A 20,936-nucleotide genomic window follows, 5' to 3' on the forward strand; every position below is an offset into this window, starting at 1 on the left:
TCAAGGCAAAGGGTGGCTATTTGAAGAATCTCAAATATTAAATATATTTTGATTTGTTTAACACTTTTTTGGTTACTACATGATTCCATATGTGGTATTTCTTAGTTTTGATGTCTTCACTACTATTCTACAATGTAGAAAATAGTAAAAAAATAAAGAAAATCACTTGAATGAGTAGGCGTCCAAACTTTTGACTGGTACTGTACATTACTGCTATAGCACATATCACAGTACCTGCTTCTTATGAGTGTAGACACACTCACCTGCAAATGACGTGACTAAAGGTTTATACAATCTTTACATTGCAGGTCCTTTATAAATATGTAATTACAGGAATAGCATAAAAAGCTGCATGTAACGAGTGTCAGTGTAATGCGGTGGATCGAAGTCAGGCGCAGGACACAGAACTCGAGGAAACGTACTTTACTGAACTTGAGTAACGAAAACAACACAGCAATACCTTCACGCAGGAAGGAACTAACCCGCTCACCAAACGACACACGAAACGAAAAACAACCACGCACAAGACACATTGGGAGCACCTGGGTTAAATAGGGTAGGCGTGATTACACAAATGGGAAACAGGTGTGTGACATAGACAACAGGTGCAACATAGACACGTATAACATAGATCGGCAGCAGCTAGTATTCCAGTGACGACGAACGCCGAGCAAGGAGGAGGAGCAGCCTCGGCAGAATCCGTGACAGTACACCCCCCACCCTCTACCCCGACGCGCGGCTCCAGACTTAGCGTCGACACAGGCCTCCCACCCGACGCCTCGAATCTAAGATGGAACGGACCGAGTGCGCCGGTGCCCCCTCAATGTCCAGTGGGGCCGGAGGGACCTCCCGTATCTCAGACTCCTGGAGTGGACCAGCTACCACCGGCCTGAGGAGAGACACATGGAACGAGGGGTTAATACAATACTCAGGAGGAAGCTGTAACCTATAACATACCTCGTTCAATCTCCTCAATACTTTGAAAGGCCCCACAAACCGCCGACCCAGCTTCCGGCAGGGCAGGCGAAGGGGCAGGTTTCAGGTCGAGAGCCAGACCCGGTCCCCCGGTGCATACACATGGGCAGCGTTCCAGGTCTCCTGCGAGCGCCAAAACCATTCATCCACTGCAGGTGCCTCGATCTGGCTCTGATACCAAGGTGCCAGAACCGGCTGATAACCTAATAAATACTGGAAAGAAGTAAGGTCCTGACAATACGACCTCAGAAACCTACCCACCTCCTGGTTGACTCTCTCCACCTGCCCGTTACTGTTGGGGTGAAACCCTTAGGTAAGGCTGACCGAGACTCCCAGACGTTCCATGAACGCCCTCCAAACCCTCGAGGTGAACTGGGAACCCCGATCAGACACTATCCTCAGGTATCCCATAGTGCCGGAAGACGTGTGTAAACAGGGCCTCAGCAGTCTGTAGGGCCGTAGGGAGACCGGGCAGAGGAATGAGGCAGCAGGACTTAGAAAACCGATGCACAATGACCAGGATCGTGGTATTCCCTTGTGAGGGAGGAAGATCCGTCACGAAATCCACCGATAGGTGGGACCACGGTCATTGTGGAACGGGTAGGGGTTGCAATTTCCCTCTGGGCAGGTGTCTAGGAGCCTTACACTGGGCGCACACCGAGCAGGAAGAAACATAAACCCTCACGTCCTTAGCTAAGGTGGGCCACCAGTACTTCCCACTAAGACAATGCACTGTCCGACCGATACCAGGATGACCAGCGGAGGGTGACGTGTGAGCCCAATAGATCAACCAATCGCGGACCTCCAGCGGAACGTACACACGACCCTCTGGACACTGGGGAGGAGTGGGTTCGTTACGCAACGCCCGCTCGATGTCCGTGTCCACCTCCCACACCACCGGTGCCACCAGACACGACGCCGGAAGTATGGGAGTGGGCTCCACGGAACACTCCTCCGTGTCATACAGTCGGGACAGAGCATCTGCCTTAGCATTCTGGGAGCCTGGCCTGTACGAAAGGGTGAAACAAAAATGGGTGAGAAACATTGACCACCTTCCTTGCCTGGCGAGGGTGTCTCTTCGCCGCCCGGATGTACTCCAGATTGCGGTGGTCAGTCAAAATGAGAAAAGGGTGGTTAGCCCCCTCAAGCCAATGTCTCCACGTTTTCAGGGCTTGGACCACGGCCAACAGCTCTCGGTCCCCCACATCATAGTTGCGCTCCGCCGGACTGAGCTTCTTAGAAAAGAACGCACAGGGGCGGAGCTTGGGTGGTGTGCCCGAGCGCTGGGAAAATACAGCACCTATCCCAGCCTCCGACGCGTCCACCTCAACCGTGAAGGCCAAGGAGGGATCCGGATGAGCCAGCACTGGAGCCGAGGTAAACAGGCTCTTCAGACGATTGAAAGCCCTGTCCGCCACAGCTGACCACCGCAAACGCACCGGTCCCCCCTTCAGCAAGGAGGTAATGGGAGCCGCTACCTGACCAAAGCCCCGGATAAAACTCCGGTAGTAATTGGCAAATCCCAAAAATTGCTGCACCTCCTTCACCGTGGCTGGAGTCGGCCAATTACGCACGGCCGAAATGCGGTCACTCTCCATTTTCATCCCAGACACGGACATGTGGTACCCTAGGAAGGAGATGGACTCCAGAAAGAACAAGCATTTCTCCGCCTTGGCGTACAGGTCATGCTTCAACAGTCGTCCAAGTACCTTACGCATCAGGGACACATGCTCGGCCCGTGTAGCGGAGTATATGAGGATGTCATCAATATACACCACTACACCCTGTCCGTGCAGATCCCTGAAAATCTCATTGACGAAGGCTTGGAAGACTGATGGAGCATTCATCAACCTTTATGGCATGACGAGGTACTCATAGTGTCCTGAGGTAGTGCTGAAAGCCGTCTTCCACTCATCTCCCTCCCGAATACGCACCAGATTGTACGCGCTCCTGAGATCCAATTTCGTGAAGAAGCACGCTCCGTGCAGTGATTCCGTCATACATGCTATCAGAGGTAAGGGATAGCTGTACTTGACAGTGATCTGATTAAGCCCATGGTAATCAATGCACGGGCATAACCCACCATCCTCCTTCTTCACGAAAAAGAAACTTGAGGAAACAGGTGAAGTGGAAGGCCGAATGTATCCCTGTCTCAGCGATTCGGAGACATATGTTTCCATTGCCGCCTTCTCCGCCTGTGACAGAGGATACACATGACTCCGGGGAAGTGCAGCGCCTACCTGGAGATTTATCGCACAATCCCCTGGACGATGGGGTGGTAATTTAGTCGCCCTCTTCTTACTGAAGGTGAGAGCCAAATCCTCATACTCAGAAGGAATGTGCACTGTGGAGACCTGGTTTGGACTCTCCACCATAGTAGCCCCCAAGGAAACCCCTACACACCTCCCCGAGCACTGACTGGACCATCCCTTGAGAGCCCTCTGTTGCCAGGAAATAGTGGGATCATGAGTGGTTAACCAGGGAAGTACCAACACAACAGGATACGCAGGAGAATCAATCAGATAGAGACTAATCCTCTCCTCATGACCCCCCTGTGTCCTCATAGAGAGTGGTGCAGTAACCTCCCGGATTAGACCTGACCCTAGCAGGTGACTATCTAATGCGTGGACAGGAAAAGGCACATCAACACGAACAGTAGGAATCCCTAACCTAAGAGAATATTGACGATCAATACAATTCCCAGCTGCGCCTGAATCTACTAGCGCCTTATGCTGGGAATGAGGAGAAAACTCCGGAAACACAACCTCTATAAACAACTGACCAACAGGGAGCTCTGGGTGAGTCGGGTGCCTACTCACCTGAGATGGTCGACCAGTGCTCTGCTTACTGCCTCGACTCCCTGGGGACCCTCCCCAGCACCGAACCGCAGTGTGTCCTCTGCGGCCCCTCTGCTGGTCTCCCTAAGTGCAGCACCTCTACTCTGGGGGTAGAGTCGGAGGTGCTGGGGGATGGAATGAATGAGCCCTGATCAGAACGTCCGCGGGTCTCCAACAGGTTATCCAGCCTGATGGACATCTCCACCAGTTGGTCCAGATTGAGACTGGTATCCCTGTAGGCCAGTTCCCGCCGAACGTCCTCCCTTAGGCTGCACCGATAGTGGTCGATCAGGGCCCTCTCATTCCATCCGGCGCTGGCTGCCAATGTCCTGAACTCCAGCGCAAAATCCTGGGCGCTCCTCCTCTCCTGTCTTAGGTGGAACAGACGCTCGCCCGCCGCTCTCCCCTCTGGTGGATGATCGAATACCGCCCGGAAGCGGCGGGTGAACTCCTCGTAGCGGACCGATGCAGCGTCAATTCCTCCCCACTCTGCGTTGGCCCACTCGAGCGCCTTCCCCAGCAGACAGGAGATGAGGGCGGACACGCTCTCGTATCCTGAGGGCGCCGGGTGGATGGTTGCCAGGTAGAGCTCTACCTGGAGCAGGAAACCCTGACACCCGGCTGGTGTACCGTCATATTCCCTCGGGAACGAGAGCCGAATCCCACTGGGCCCAGGTGGAGAAGAGGTGGACTGTGGTATGGGTGGTAGAGTGGTTGGAGGAGGTGTGGGAAGGCCACCTCTCTCCCAACGGTCCATTGTGTTCATCACCCTCTCCATGGCAGTGCCGAGCGCCTGGATGACACTCTCCTGTCGCTGAAAACGTTCCTCCATAGATTCGGACTGACGAGCTGTACCTGCTGACTCCATAGATGTTGCGTGGTTCTGTAACGAGTGTCAGTGTAATGCGGTTGATCGAAGTCAGGTGCAGGACACAGAACTCGAGGAAACGTACTTTACTGAACTTGAGTAACAAAAACAACACAGCAATACCTTCACGCAGGAAGGAACTAACCCGCTCACCAAACGACACACGAAACGAAAAACAACCACGCACAAGACACATTGGGAGCACCTGGGTTAAATAGGGTAGGCGTGATTACACAAATGGGAAACAGGTGTGTGACATAGACAACAGGTGCAACATAGACACATATAACATAGATAGGCAGCAGCTAGTATTCCGGTGACGACGAACGCCGCAGGCTGCCCGAGCAAGGAGGAGGGGCAGCCTCGGCAGAATCCGTGACACTGCAGTCTACAGTGTTGGGTTCTAACTTGAAATATTGACACATCCTTAGACATGTTACCATTTTAGAACTGGGTGTATGGAAATCTACTGAGTGAGAAAGTGGAGTGCAGAAAGTTGACATGCTATGTTATTGTCAAATCTCATGTATCCTATGGAGAGAGGCAAAGAGCTATTACTGAAGGACGACACTTACAGTGGGGAAAAAAAGTATTTAGTCAGCCACCAATTGTGCAAGTTCTCCCACTTAAAAAGATGAGAGGCCTGTAATTTTCATCATAGGTACACGTCAACTATGACAGACAAAATGAGAATTTTTTTTCCAGAAAATCACATTGTAGGATTTTTAATGAATTTATTTGCAAATTATGGTGGAAAATAAGTATTTGGTCAAAAACAAAAGTTTCTCAATACTTTGTTATATACCCGTTGTTGGCAATGACACAGGTCAAACGTTTTCTGTAAGTCTTCACAAGGTTTTCACACACTGTTGCTGGTATTTTGGCCCATTCCTCCATGCAGATCTCCTCTAGAGCAGTGATGTTTTGGGGCTGTCGCTGGGCAACACAGACTTTCAACTCCCTCCAAAGATTTTCTATGGGGTTGAGATCTGGAGACTGGCTAGGCCACTCCAGGACCTTGAAATGCTTCTTACGAAGCCACTCCTTCGTTGCCCGGGCGGTGTGTTTGGGATCATTGTCATGCTGAAAGACCCAGCCACGTTTCATCTTCAATGCCCTTGCTGATGGAAGGAGGTTTTCACTCAAAATCTCACGATACATGGCCCCATTCATTCTTTCCTTTACACGGATCAGTCGTCCTGGTCCCTTTGCAGAAAAACAGACCCAAAGCATGATGTTTCCACCCCCATGCTTCACATTAGGTATGGTGTTCATTGGATGCAACTCAGCATTCTTTGTCCTCCAAACACGACGAGTTGAGTTTTTACCAAGAAGTTCTATTTTGGTTTCATCTGACCATATGACATTCTCCCAATCCTCTTCTGGATCATCCAAATGCACTCTAGCAAACTTCAGACGGGCCTGGACATGTACTGGCTTAAGCAGGGGGACACGTCTGGCACTGCAGGATTTGAGTCCCTGGCGGCGTAGTGTGTTACTGATGGTAGGCTTTGTTACTTTGGTCCCAGCTCTCTGCAGGTCATTCACTAGGTCCCCCCGTGTGGTTCTGGGATTTTTGCTCACCGTTCTTGTGATCATTTTGACCCCACGGGGTGAGATCTTGCGTGGAGCCCCAGATCGAGGGAGATTATCAGTGGTCTTGTATGTCTTCTATTTCCTAATAATTGCTCCCACAGTTGATTTCTTCAAACCAAGCTGCTTACCTATTGCAGATTCAGTCTTCCCAGCCTGGTGCAGGTCTACAATTTTGTTTCTGGTGTCCTTTGACAGCTCTTTGGTCTTGGCCATAGTGGAGTTTGGAGTGTGACTGTTTGAGGTTGTGGACAGGTGTCTTTTATACTGATAACAAGTTCAAACAGGTGCCATTAATACAGGTAACGAGTGGAGGACAGAGGAGCCTCTTAAAGAAGAAGTTACAGGTCTGTGAGAGCCAGAAATCGTGCTTGTTTGTAGGTGACAAAATACTTATTTTCCACCATAATTTGCAAATAAATTCATAAAAAATCCTACAATGTGATTTTCTGGATATTTTTCTCAATTTGTCTGTCATAGTTGACGCGTACCTATGATGAAAATTACAGGCCTCTCTCATCTTTTTAAGTGGGAGAACTTGCACAATTGGTGGCTGACTAAATACTTTTTTTTCCCTACTGTATGCATTCAACTGCTTAAGGTGTTTCCATATATTCTATGTTTTGAAACACATTTAATCACAAATGAGGTATTATAAATGAAAGCCTAAAAGGATGGGGAACTTTGACGAAGTGATACTAAGTGACCACATTCACAGAAGATTGATTGACAGCTGGCTACAGAGACAGCAATCACCCACTTCCTGAATGCAACATGGTAGAATGCTCCAATCAGGAATGCCTTAGAGCCTCTTTGATGACACAAACTAGGTCCAGGAGAGATACTTTTGTAGGGTAAAGAGACAGATCTAGATTCTAAACAAATACAATTTTATTCATCGCATACTTCGTAAACAACAGGTGCAGACTAACAGTGAAATGCTTACTTACAGGCCCTTCCCAACAATGCAGAGTTAAAGAAAATAGAGAAATAATAGAAAAGTAAAAATCGTAATAATAAAAGTAATAATAAATACACAATGAGTAACAATAACTTGGCTATATACAGTTGAAGTCGGAAGTTTACATACACCTTAGCCAAATACATTTAAACTCAGTTTTTCACAATTCCTGTCTTAGGTCAGTGAGGATCACCACTTCTTTTTAAGAATGTGAAATGTCAGAATAACAGTAGAGGTTTTTTTTCTTTCATCACATTCCCAGTGGGTCAGAAGTTTACATACACTAAATTAGTATTTGGTAGCATTGCCTTTAAATTGTTTAACTTGGGTCAAACATTTCATGTAGCCTTCCACAAGCTTCCCACAATAAACTGGGTGAATTTTGGCCCATTCCTCCTGACAGAGCTGGTGTAACTGAGTCAGGTTTGTAGGCCGCCTTGCTCACACACGCTTTTTCAGTACTGCCCACAAATTTTCTATAGGTTTAAGGTCAGGGCTTTGTGATGGCCACTCCAATACCTTGACTTTGTTGTCCTTAAGCCATTTTGCCACAACTTTGGAAGTATGCTTGGGGTCATTGTCCATTTGGAAGACCCATTTGCGACCAAGCTTTAACTTCCTGACTGATGTCTTGAGATGTTGTTTCAATATATCCACATAATTTTCCTTCCTCATGATGCCATCTATTTTGTGAAGTGCACCAGTCCCTCCTGCAGCAAAGCACCCCCACAGCATGATGCTGCCACCCCGTGCTTCACGGTTGGGATGGTGTTCTTCGGCTTGCAAGTCAATCCCCTTTTTCCTCCAAACATAACGATGGTCATTATGGCCAAACAGTTCTATTTTTGTTTAATCAGACCAGAGGACATTTCTCCAAAAAGTACGATCTTTGTCCCCATGTGCATTTGCAAACCGTAGTCTGGCTTTTTTATGGTGGTTTTGGAGCAGTGGCTTCTTCCTTGCTGAGCGGCCTTTCAGGTTATGTCGATATAGGACACGTTTTACTGTGGATATATATAATTTTGTACCTGTTTTATCCAGCATCTTCACAAGGTCCTTTGCTGTTGTTCTGGGATTGATTTGCACTTTTCACACCAAAGTACGTTCATCTCTAGGAGACAGAACGCGTCTCCTTCCTTAGCGGTATGATGGCTGCGTGGTCCCATGGTGTTTATACTTGCGTACTATTGTTTGCACAGATGAATGTGGTACCTTCAGGCGTTTGGAAATTGCTCCCAAGGATGAACCAGACTTGTGGAGGTCTACAATGATTTTTCTGAGGTCTTGGCTGATTTCTTTTGATTTTCCCATGATGTCAAGAAAAGAGGCACTGAGTTTGAAGGTAGGCCTTGAAATACATCCACAGGTACACCTCCAATTGACTCAAGTGATGTCAATTAGCCTTTCAGAAGCTTCTAAAGCTATGACATCATTTTCTGGAATTTTCCAAGCTGTTTAAAGGCACAGTCAACTTAGTGTATGTAAACTTCTGACCCACTGGAATTGTGATACAGTGAATTATAAGTGAAATAATCTGTCAGTAAACAATTGTTGGAATAATTACTTGTGTCATGCACAAAGTAGATGTTCTAACCGACTTGCCAAAACTATAGTTTGATAACAAGAAATTTGTGGAGTGGTTGAAAAACAAGTTTTAATGACTCCAACCTAAGTGTATGTAAACTTCCGACTTCAACTGTATACGGGGTACCAATACCGAGTCGATGTGCATGGGTACGAGGTAATTGATGTAGATATGTACATATAACTAGGATTAAAGTGATATGATGATAGATAATAAATAGTAGCAGCAGTGTATGAGATGAGTCAAAAAAGTTATGGCAAAAAGGGTCGATGCAGATAGTTAAATAGTTAACCAAATAGCTACCCAGACTAACTAGTTAGCAGTCATATGGATTCAGGGTCTTTTGGTTCCAGACTTGGTGCATCGCTACTGCTTGCCGTGCGATAGCTTCCTGAATGCAAAATGGTAGAATGTTCCAATCAGGAATGCCTTAGAGCCTCTTTGATGACACAAACTAGGTCCAGGAGAGAGACTTGTGTAGTGTAAAGAGACGGATCTAGATTTTAGTCAAATACAGTTTTACTTCGTAAACAACAGGTGCAGACTAAAAGTGAAATGCTTACTCCTCTACGTATTTATTAATACTTATTTGGACAGTGAAGCTAGAACGTTTAATTTGGCTCTATACTCCAGCATTTTGGATTTTAAATAAAATGTTTAATACGAGGCGACAGTACAGAATGTAACTTTTTTTTTAGGGTATTTCCATACATATATGTTTTACCGTTTAGAAATAAAAGCACTTATGTATCTAGTCCCCCCATTTGAAGGTGTCATAAGTATCTGGACAATTTCCCTTATTTGAATTTTTTTGTCATTTAACAGACGCTCTTATCCAGAGCGACTTCTTACAGGAGCAATTAGGGTTAAGTGCCTTGCTCAAGGGCACAGACAGATTTTTTACCTAGTCGGCTCAGGGATTAGAACCAGCAACCTTTCAGTTACTGGCACAACACTCTTAACCACTAAGCTACCTGCCGCCTTATAGTGTATTAAAGTAGTCAAAAGTTGAATGTTTGGTCCCATATTCCTAGCAAGCAATGATTACAACAAGCTTGTGACTACACATTTGTTGGATGCATTTGCTGTTCGTTTTGGTTGTGTTTCAAATTATTTTGTGCACAATAGATATTAATGGTAAATAATTTATTGAGTCATTTTGGAATCACTTATTGTAAATAAGAATATAATATGTTTCTAAACACTTCTATATTAATGTGGATGCTACCATGATTACGGATAATCATAAATGAATCGTGAATAATGATAAGCGATAAAGTTACAGAGGCACAAAGATCACACCCCCAAGACATACTTTTTGGAGGGTATGATATTTATGCCTCTGTACCTTTCTCACTCATCATTATTCACAATTAATTCCATGAACCATTCATTTCTATTGGGCACAACATAATCTGAAACAAAAGCAAAACAAACAATTCACCAGTCACCAGTCATTCATGCTTCTCTCATTATTTTACTTGAACAACTACTTTCCCTTCCACAGTGCAGAGCTGCTGAAAACACTGTGCTGTAGCTACCTCAAGCTGGGCAGGCTGGCTGGCTGGCGGAGTGCTGAGTGCATTTTCCCTGCTTTGTTTCAGAGGCCAAAACATAAAGCAGGAGCAGCTCTTTAATGGACGTTTACCAGATGGCAACCAAAGGAAAAGTCAGTTTTTCTTTGTGTCTTAGCGCTCCAGCTGATCACAGCACTCTCAAGAAATGTGTGTGTTTGTGTGTTTGTGTGCTCTTAGTGCACTTCACTTGAAAGACTCTCTCCGACAGGTGTGATCACACAAGTGTTACCCACCATCACACACTGGGGTTATTTTTAGAGACGGAGGAAGCAAAAGAAAAGGAAAGGTGTTCTTTCTCCTATTTCAAGTGTTAATGAGGCTGTGTGTGTGTGTGTGTGTGTGTGTGTGTGCGCGTTCTTCTGAACATGAATTTAAATTATATGAAAATCAAGGCAACTCCTTTTCAAATTGACAGATGTGAAATGTTCATTACAGTAAATTGTCATCATTACCATTCCTTCTCCTTACTGTGAATAAACCAACACAACAAAACTGAGCTTCATTGGTTAAATACAACATTAGCAGAATATAAAGACAAATGGACTCTGGTCAGACACCCAAAACCACGGCAAACAGTGTAACTGAGCTTCCAAAAGCAGCTCTGAAAGCCTTAACAGTACATCAACAGTGCCCTCTGGTGGGTATAGAGTCCTTGCATGGAACGCCGAGGGGAATGATCCATCACACCACATGTGGTGAGAGATAGATGATGCCCACACACTAACACAAGTATGAGTACTGCTCATGCCAAAGACATAAACACCTCTGCAGTCACGGAAATCTCCAACGTCACAATGATTCTGACTCATAACCATTCAGTCCATAACTGTGGCTGTGAAAAGTGGGACATTATCGATAAGAGGGGAAAGCACATAATGTATAACAGAATGGGTCATTTTCACATGTCCGAATAAAACATTTGAAACATTGAGATTAAATCAGTTATCGTTGCTTTTAGATGTTAAAATAGAGTGTGTGTAGAGCACATTATTTGACAATTTTTTTATGGTTAAAGTTTTTGTTCATTGAAGGTGATGTTTTCAACTGTTAGGCTAGGTTATTCCCGCTTCCATATTACAGCTGCAGCCATTACACAAAACACAATCCCACACTTCATAAATTGAATCTGTAACAACCCATACATTAACAACCACCTATGGTCCTGTATCTACTAGACACATCAATATTAGGTCACATGACGCACCACACGCCCCAATCACATGACACCGGCTCTCCAATAGCAGCACATCCAAAGCTATCAGAGGGGCATGGAGGGGGACTTTGTATTTCCTCCTCCATTGGTCTGTATAACTGTTTATGTTAATCAGTGGCCTTTACAACCCCAAAGCTGTGTTCTCTGCTACACCTGAGTACTGAGACACACAGTGCATTATTATCCTAAAAGCTTGTCTGTGGTCTGACAATGGCACTTCCATGCATCTTTTGTATCAACCCAGTGCTGAGCGAAACTGAGCTGTATAAGCGCTATTGATGTTGAAATTCACATTCAGATAGAAGAGATGGAAGGAGAAGCAAATATCTATGACTTTCAGGAAGAGAGAGAGAGGGGGGGGAATGTGAAAAATAGAGAATGTGAAAGAGAGAGGCTGTAGCCTGCATAAGAGGATGAAAGGAGGCAGAAGAGAGAGAGACAGAGTTAAAATGAATCCAGCTAATTGGTTACCATGGGAATGGGCTGATGAGGTGTGAGTCTAAATAAAAGAGCAGGTGTAAATCACTGTCTGTGACACACCGCTGGGGAGGGGTACGGGGAGGGGGACAGGGGAGCTAAAATGGTTGGGTCTCAGTCAGACCACACTGTCACATCTTCTGCACTCACTCACTGCTACCTCACATATTGCACATTATGATTCCACAATTGTGCACCATAATCTAGCAGCATCATAGAGACCTTCAATACCCTCTGAGTCATGTAGCTCCCACAGCAATACGGGACACGCCTACGTGAGGGACCCTGTCGTGTGTGTGTGTGTGTGTGTGTGTGGGTGTGTGTGTGTCTGTAGTCTGTATGTGAGTCTGTGTGTGCAGAGCATACAGTACCTATTCAAAACACAGTTAGCTGTGATATCACCAAATACATCAATGGATCAGATGTTATGTGCAAGACCGTCATATAAACAGGAAGCAGAGATCACATACTACAGCAGTGTGAAAGACAGGAATCTCCATCTGAACAACTATTTTATACCCACTTTATCCACTATATCCATGTTACTCAGTCTCAGCCATGGCAGAGAGACAGAGGTACAGAGATACAGTGGTAGTGTGGTGGATGTGTGTTGAGCTGTGCTGACAGGAGGTGTGAAATATGTACCACATTTACCACTGAAGCTCAAGATGAGGAGGTGTTCCCTGGCTGCTGGACAGCAGACAACAGTCAATTGAGGTCAAGTAGTAGAATGAATGTAGCTCATTGAGCTCTGAGAGGAGTGGAGGGGGGTGAGAAACTGAATACGGGGAAGTCTAAGGGACACGGACATTCCCCATAAAGAGATCTCATCAGCTCCTCCCACTAGTGTCATTTTAGTCAATCAGAAAAGGAAGACATGAGACAAGGCAACTCACCTCAACAAACAAGAAGCAGGGAACGATGGAGCTGCTGCTCTTCAAACCTGGCTTCTCCTCCTCTGCCGCCATCATTCTCTCGTTCTCTCTCTCCTGCCCTCTCTCCAGCTCTATCTCTCCTCACACCTGCGAAGGAAAGAGAATCCCAGGTCAGTAAGAATTGTCTTGATCTAAAGGCAGATTGAGGCCAAGTTCAAAGTATAAGATTAAGTTTCATCCTATGACAAGAAAGTAGCGTTGGATGGAACAATGGGTCTTGATGTTCTTATACAGAATAACAATGTTGTTTACAGGTTACCTCTGTGGCCATGAGACAAAGTGCAAAGACCCCCCCCCCTCAGTAGTAATGCAGTAATGACCCTCTCCCTCAGTCCTGATGCGTCAGTGCTGAAATGAAAATACAGATTGCGACTTTAACACTGAATACGACTATACTGAATGGAACCTTTATCAGCTGGAATAAACATAAATCCAGCCAATATACAACACAACATGGAAGTAACATATCTTAATGATGCATGCTACAAAGTAGTCTTAGATTAGAAATATGCTCTTGACATTTGCATAATCACATTTATGTTGGCATCTATACTGTATTAGATTATATTCCAACCAAGGCACAACTCTCTGTCTGCATGTCTTATTCAATGTCATGTCTACACGTTTTACACTGTATCCCCAGCAGAATTAGCTTGAGGTGAAGAATACAACACTCTAGCCTTATCGCTTCAAGGCAAGGCTAAGGGACAGACAGGAACAATGCAAACTGGACATGGTGCCCAGTCTCAGCTAGTGAGAAGTCTCCTGAGCTGGAACCTGAGGTTTTCCTACAGAAAAAACTCCAGGCCCTAGTCATAGGCTATTGCTAGTCAGGTAAAACTCAGGGCCCTTCTTACGGCCAGGTATCCATCCAACCTCTGAAGCGGAACAGAACTCATCCTGAAGAGATCATATAACTTGGATCTTATCTGTGAGAGTTCCCATTCCCTCCGCGTTGTCAGATTGACCTCCATTCTGGGGAAATTAGTGTTGTGTGCTGGAAAGCTTTCCCATTTCCCCCCACACTGACAGTCAGTCAGGCAGGACGTCAGAGAACAGGCTGTGAGGATGAATAAGGCATGAGACTGGGCTCATGAGACTTAGCAGCAGAGAGAACAACGCAAAGCGGGGCTGCTTTTAGAATGTGCTCTCTCTCTCTCTCTGAGTGGCCGGCCAGGAAACATCTTGTAGCTGTCACTGTGAACAAGCTGAGGCCCCAGGTAAGGGAAAATCACCCAGGGTATTTTGGTGATCCTGCTCTACTGATCCCAGCAGCAGATGGGCAGTGTAATGCAGCCTGAGTGGACGACCGGGTATCTAACATCCCTAGGATAGTGGGTTGTGGAACAAGATCCCACAACCCACTAGTGCCAACAGGCTACCTAAGTATGGTCCCCAATCAGAGACAACGAGCTACAGCTGCCTCTGATTGGGAACCACCCTGGCCAACATAGATCTCAACGATCTAGAAACTAAACATAGAATACATAACATAGAAACTACACACCCTGGCTCAACATTTAAGAGTCCCCAGAGCCAGGGCGTGACAGTACCCCCCCCCAAAGGTGCGGACTCCGACCGCGCAACCTAAACATAACAGGGTAGGGGCCGGGTGGGCATTCCACCTCGGAGGCGGATCCGGCTCCGGGCGTGACCACCACCTATTATCCGCCTCCCTGTTGCGCCCCTGGTCTGGTCTGGACCTCGGCGCACTGCTTCCCCTCTCCTTCCTCCCACGAAGTCCTGTCTGGACCCTGGTGTGGGAGACCCCGAACCTAGAGAGGGGCTGACGTCTGGGTCTGGACTGGAACCGGAGACTGGAGTTGGACCCGACGACGGTGGAGCGAACTGCTCTGACTCCGGCGTGGAGCCGCTGACCGGAGCTGGATCAGGCACCGGTGGAGCGGACTGCTCTGACTCCGGCGTGGAGCCGCTGACCGGTGCCGGACCAGGCACCAGTGGAACAGGCACGGGCCGTGCCGGACTAGAAACACGCACCACTGGCTTGATGCGAGGAGCAGGAACAGGCCGGACCAGGCTGGCGACGCGCACCACTGGCTTGGTGCGAGGGACAGGAACAGGCCGGACCGGGCTGGCGACGCGCACCACTGGCTTGGTGCGAGGGACAGGAACAGGCCGGACCGGGCTGGAGACGTGCACCCCTGGCTTGGTGCGGGGAGCAGGAACGGGCCGGGCCGGACTGGGAACACGCACCACTGACTTGGTGCGGGGAGCAGGAACGGGCCGGGCCAGACTGGGAACACGCACCACTGGCTTGGTGCGGGGAGCAGGAACGGGCCGTACCGGACTGTGGAGGCGGACTGGAGGTCTGGAGCGGAGAGCTGACACAACCCGTCCTGGCTGGATGCCTACTTCCACACAATATGTGTGAAGCATTAGCACAGGACGTACGGGGCTGTGCACGCGTACTGGCGATACAGTACGTAGCACCGGCGCAGGATATACGGGACCGAGGAGGCGTACTGGAGACCACGAGCGTTGAGCCGGCACACCCCGTCCTGGCTGAATGCCCATCTTCGCACGACACGTGCGTGGTGCTAGCACAGGACGTACAGGACTGTGCCGGAACACTCGCGGCACAGTACGTAGCTCCGCATAACACGGAGCCTGCCCAGTCACACGCTTCCTTGCATGAGTACGGGGAGTTGGCTCTGCTCTAACACTAGGCTCTGCCAACCACCCTTTTAGCCCCCCAAAACATTTTTATTGGGGCTGTCTCTCGGGCTTCCTCCTCGGCCGGCACCTTCTGCATTGCCGCTGCTCCTCTCTATAGCGCGCCTCCACTGTCTCCTCCCAAGTACGCCGATCCATTCCGGCCTGAATCTCCTCCCAGGTCCAGGCTATCTGCTCCTGGACACGCTGCTTGGTTCTTAGTTGTTGGGATCTTCTGTCACGATCGTTTACGGACGAGACGGACCAAGGCGCAGCGTGATAAGCATACATGTTTATTACACGAATAAACACACGACAAAAACAACAAACAAACGATACGTGAAGTCTTAAGGTACACACAACAAACCTATACGGAACAAGATCCCACAACCCACTAGTGCCAACAGGCTACCTAAGTATGGTCCCCAATCAGAGACAATGAGCTACAGCTGCCTCTGATTGGGAACCAACCTGGCCAACATAGATCTCAACGATCTACAAACTAAACATAGAATACATAACATAGAAACTACACACCCTGGCTCAACATTTAAGAGTCCCCAGAGCCAGGGCGTGACAGGTGTTGCTGTTTGAGATGGGACAGTGTCTGTCAAAGAGAAAGCCTTTGTGGTCATATGTGCTACATACCAAATAGACAAGATGTAGTATTTTGTAGAAACCTTATGGGTGGGCAGGGAGAGGGAGGAGAGGGATATTTGTTGAGGAAGCTAAAAGTAAGACACCAGGGGCAATTTTACCCAGAGATAGGAGAGAGTGTTGTTTGTTAGCATATGCCTGCCTGCGCATGCGTGTGTGTGTGTGTGTGGGAGTGTGTGTGAGTATGTGTGTGTGTTTGCATGTGCTGTGTGTGTGTCCAGCTGGATTTGATCTGATTAGGGAGGCAGGAGTCCTGATCTTATGGCTTGCCATCCATCAGAGAGCCCAGCCAGCCTGTCATCACTGAGACACTGCAGCCCACAGACACACACACAACAGAGAGAGAAATTGATGGAAGAGAGGGAGGAGGCAAAACTATTGTTGGAAAACAGTGGAATGAACCCAAGAAACAGAATGAGAGATGGGGGTTAGGAAGAAAAGACATGTGAATTGAATGAAAGAGGATGAGGTTGGCAATATGAATAGACGAGTGACTTGGGCAGCAGAGGATAAAGTTAGCTGACACAGAGGAGGAGGAGGAGGAGGATAACTATACAATCTCCTGCTGCTCTGAATCCACAGTCATAGGAGAGGAGCCCAGGAAACCATATGTCCACTCTCCTCCCTCAGATACACACATGAACAGGCACATGTACAGACACATACACCGCCCGGGGACACAAAGGCTAATTGGACACAACAATCTGGATCACAGCTGCCTTCACGTCCAGCTATTTCTACCACATACTGAGACATACTACAACTGCACAGAGATATATTTAATCTACACAGATGTGTATTGTAATATTCTATATGAACATAAAAGAGCAAAGTTCAATATACAGTGCCTTCAGAAAGTATTCATACCCCTTGACTTATTTCACATTTTGTTGTATTACAGCCTGAATTTAAAGTGGATTGTTTATTTATTTTTCTTATCCATCTACACACAATACCCCATAATGACAAAGTGAAAACATTTTAGCAAATGTATTGAAAATAAAATACAGAAATATCTCATTTACATAAGTATTCACACCCCTGAGTCAATACATGTTAGAATCGCCTTTGGCAGTGATTATTGCTGTGAGGCTTTCTGGGTAAGTCTAAGAGCTTTGCACACCTGGATTGCACAATATTTTCACACTATTCTTTTTTAAATTCTTCAAGTTCTGTCAAGTTGGTTGTTGATCATTGCTAGACAGCCATTTTCAAGTCTTGCCATAGACTTTCAAGCCAATTTAAGTCAAAACTGTAACCAGGCCACTCAGGTACATTCAATGTCGTCTTGGTAAGCAACTCCAGTATATATTTGGCCTTGTGTTTTATGTTATTGTCCAGCTGAAAGGTGAATTTGTCTCTAGGATCTATTCCATTACTTGTCATCCTAAAAAAACTCTAGTCCTTGCCAGTGACAAGCATACCCATAACATGATGCAGCCACCACCATGCTTGAAAATATGAAGAGTGGTACTCAGTGATCTTTTGTGTTGGATTTGCGTAACGCTTTGTATTCTCAACATAATGTTTGTTTGTTTTTTTTACATAATTTTTGCAGTTTTACTTTAGTGCCTTATTACAAACATGATGCATGTTTTGGAATATTTTTATTCTGTACAGGCTTACTTCTTTTAACTCTGTCATTTAGGTTAGTATTGTGGAGTAGCTACAATCTTGATGATCCATCCTCAGTTTACTCCTATCACAGCCTTTAAACTCTGTAACTGTTTTAAAGTCACCATTGGCCTCATGGTGAAATCCCTGAGTGGTTTCCCTCCACTCCAGCAACTGAGTTAGGAAGGACGCCTGTATCTTTGTAGTGACTGGGTGTATTGATACACCATCCAAAGTGTAACTAATAATTTCACAGTGCTCAAAGGGATATTAAATGTGTGCTTTTGTTTTGTTTTTCTAATCTACCAATAGGTTCCCTTCTTTGTGAGGCATTAGAAAACCTCCCTGGTCTTTGTGGTTGAATCTGTGTTTTAAATTCACTGCTCGACTGAGGGACCTTACAGATACAGTGGGGATAAAAAGTATTTAGTCAGCCACCAATTGTGCAAGTTCTCCCACTTAAAAAGATGAGAGAGGCCTGTAATTTTCATCATAGGTACACGTCAACTATGACAGACAAAATTAGGAACAAAATCCAGAAAATCACATTGTAGGATTTTTAATGAATTTATTTGCAAATTATGGTGGAAAATAAGTATTTGGTCAATAACAAAAGTTTCTCAATACTTTGTTATATACCCTTTGTTGGCAATGACACAGGTCAAACGTTTTCTGTAAGTCTTCACAAGGTTTTCACACACTGTTGCTAGTATTTTGGCCCATTCCTCCATGCAGATCTCCTCTAGAGCAGTGATGTTTTGGGGCTGTCGCTGGGCAACACGGACATTCAACTCCCTCCAAAGATTTTCTATGGGGTTGAGATCTGGAGACTGGCTAGGCCACTCCAGGACCTTGAAATGCTTCTTACGAAGCCACTCCTTCGTTGCCGGGCGGTGTGTTTGGGATCATTGTCATGCTGAAAGACCCAGCCACGTTTCATCTTCAATGCCCTTGCTGATGGAAGGAGGTTTTCACTCAAAATCTCACGATACATGGCCCCATTCATTCTTTCCTTTACACGGATCAGTCGTCCTGGTCCCTTTGCAGAAAAACAGCCCCAAAGCATGATGTTTCCACCTCCATGCTTCACAGTAGGTATGGTGTTCTTTGGATGCAACTCAGCATTCTTTGTCCTCCAAACATGACGAGTTGAGTTTTTACCAAAAAGTTATATTTTGGTTTCATCTGACCATATGACATTCTCCCAATCCTCTTCTGGATCATCCAAATGCACTCTAGCAAACTTCAGACGGGCCTGGACATGTACTGGCTTAGTCTCCTGAGTGGCGCAGTCGTCTAAGGCACTGCATCGCAGTGCTAGCTGTGCCACTAGAGATCCTGGTTCGAATCCAGGCTCTGTCGCAGCCGGCCGCGACCGGGAGACTCATGGGCAGCGCACAATTGGCCTAGCGTTGTCCAGGGTAGGGGAGGGAATGGCCGGCAGGGATGTAGCTCAGTTGATAGAGCATGGCATTTGCAACGCCAGGGTTGTGGGTTCAATTCCCATGGGGGACCAGTTTGAAAAAAAAAAAAATATATATATATATATATATATGTATTCACTAACTGTAAGTCGCTCTGGATAAGAGCGTCTGCTAAATGACTAAAATGTAAATGTTAAGCAGGGGGACACGTCTTGTACTGCAGGATTTGAGTCCCTGGCGGCGTAGTGTGTTACTGATGGTAGGCTTTGTTACTTTGGTCCCAGCTCTCTGCAGGTCATTCACTAGGTCCCCCGTGTGGTTCTGGGATTTTTGCTCACCGTTCTTGTGATCATTTTGACCCCACGGGGTGAGATCTTGCGTGGAGCCCCAGATCGAGGAGATTATCAGTGGTCTTGTATGTCTTCTATTTCCTAGTAATTGCTCCCACAGTTGATTTCTTCAAACCAAGCTGCTTACCTATTGCAGATTCAGTCTTCCCAGCCTGGTGCAGGTCTACAATTTTGTTTCTGGTGTCCTTTGACAGCTCTTTGGTCTTGGCCATAGTGGAGTTTGGAGTGTGACTGTTTGAGGTTGTGGACAGGTGTCTTTTATACTGATAACAAGTTCAAACAGGTGCCATTAATACAGGTAACGAGTGGAGGACAGAGGAGCCTCTTAAAGAAGAAGTTACAGGTCTGTGAGAGCCAGAAATCGTGCTTGTTTGTAGGTGACAAAATACTTATTTTCCACCATAATTTGCAAATAAATTCATTAAAAATCCTACAATGTGATTTTCTGGAGAAAAAAATTCTCAATTTGTCTGTCATAGTTGACGTGTACCTATGATGACAATTACAGGCTTCTCTCATCTTTTTAAGTGGGAGAACTTGCACAATTGGTGGCTGACTAAATACTTTTTTCCCCCACTGTACTTGTATACAGTGTGGGAAAAAAGTATTTAGTCAGCCACCAATTGTGCAAGTTCTCCCACTTAAAAAGATGAGAGGCCTGTCATTTTCATCATAGGTACACGTCAACTATGACAGACAAATTGAGAAAAAAAATCCAGAAAATCACATTGTAGGATTTTTAATGAATTTATTTGCAAATTATGGTGGAAAATAAGTATTTTGACACCTACAAACAAGCACGATTTCTGGCTCTCACAGACCTGTAACTTCTTCTTTAAGAGGCTCCTCTGTCCTCCACTCGTTACCTGTATTAATGGCACCTGTTTGAACTTGTTATCAGTATAAAAGACACCTGTCCACAACCTCAAACAGTCACACTCCAAACTCCACTATGGTCAAGACCAAAGAGCTGTCAAAGGACACCAGAAAAATAAATTGTAGACCTGCACCAGGCTGGGAAGACTGAATCTGCAATAGGTAAGCAGCTTGGTTTGAAGAAATCAACTGTGGGAGCAATTATTAGGAAATGGAAGACATACAAGACCACTGATAATCTCCCTCGATCTGGGGCTCCACGCAAGATCTCACCCCGTGGGGTCAAAATGATCACAAGAACGGTGAGCAAAAATCCCAGAA

The 20,936-nt window shown here is 46.2% G+C and overlaps 1 protein-coding gene across 4 annotated transcripts in view; it reads right to left on the bottom strand.

Moving 5' to 3' along the window:
• The window catches only part of LOC121569423 (phospholipid phosphatase-related protein type 5-like), a 64,263-nt gene that overhangs the window by 40,619 nt on the left and 2,708 nt on the right, over nt 1–20,936 (bottom strand). For all 4 annotated transcript variants that reach the window (XM_045221256.1, XM_045221254.1, XM_041880367.2 and 1 more), the window contains exon 2: nt 12,983–13,108. In XM_045221256.1, coding sequence (XP_045077191.1) covers nt 12,983–13,057 — 75 coding nt within the window. In that variant the 5' untranslated portion in view covers nt 13,058–13,108. The remainder of the gene's footprint in view (nt 1–12,982; nt 13,109–20,936) is intronic.

The sequence above is a fragment of the Coregonus clupeaformis genome, chromosome 7 (assembly GCF_020615455.1).
Source record: "Coregonus clupeaformis isolate EN_2021a chromosome 7, ASM2061545v1, whole genome shotgun sequence".
Taxonomy (NCBI): domain Eukaryota; kingdom Metazoa; phylum Chordata; class Actinopteri; order Salmoniformes; family Salmonidae; genus Coregonus; species Coregonus clupeaformis.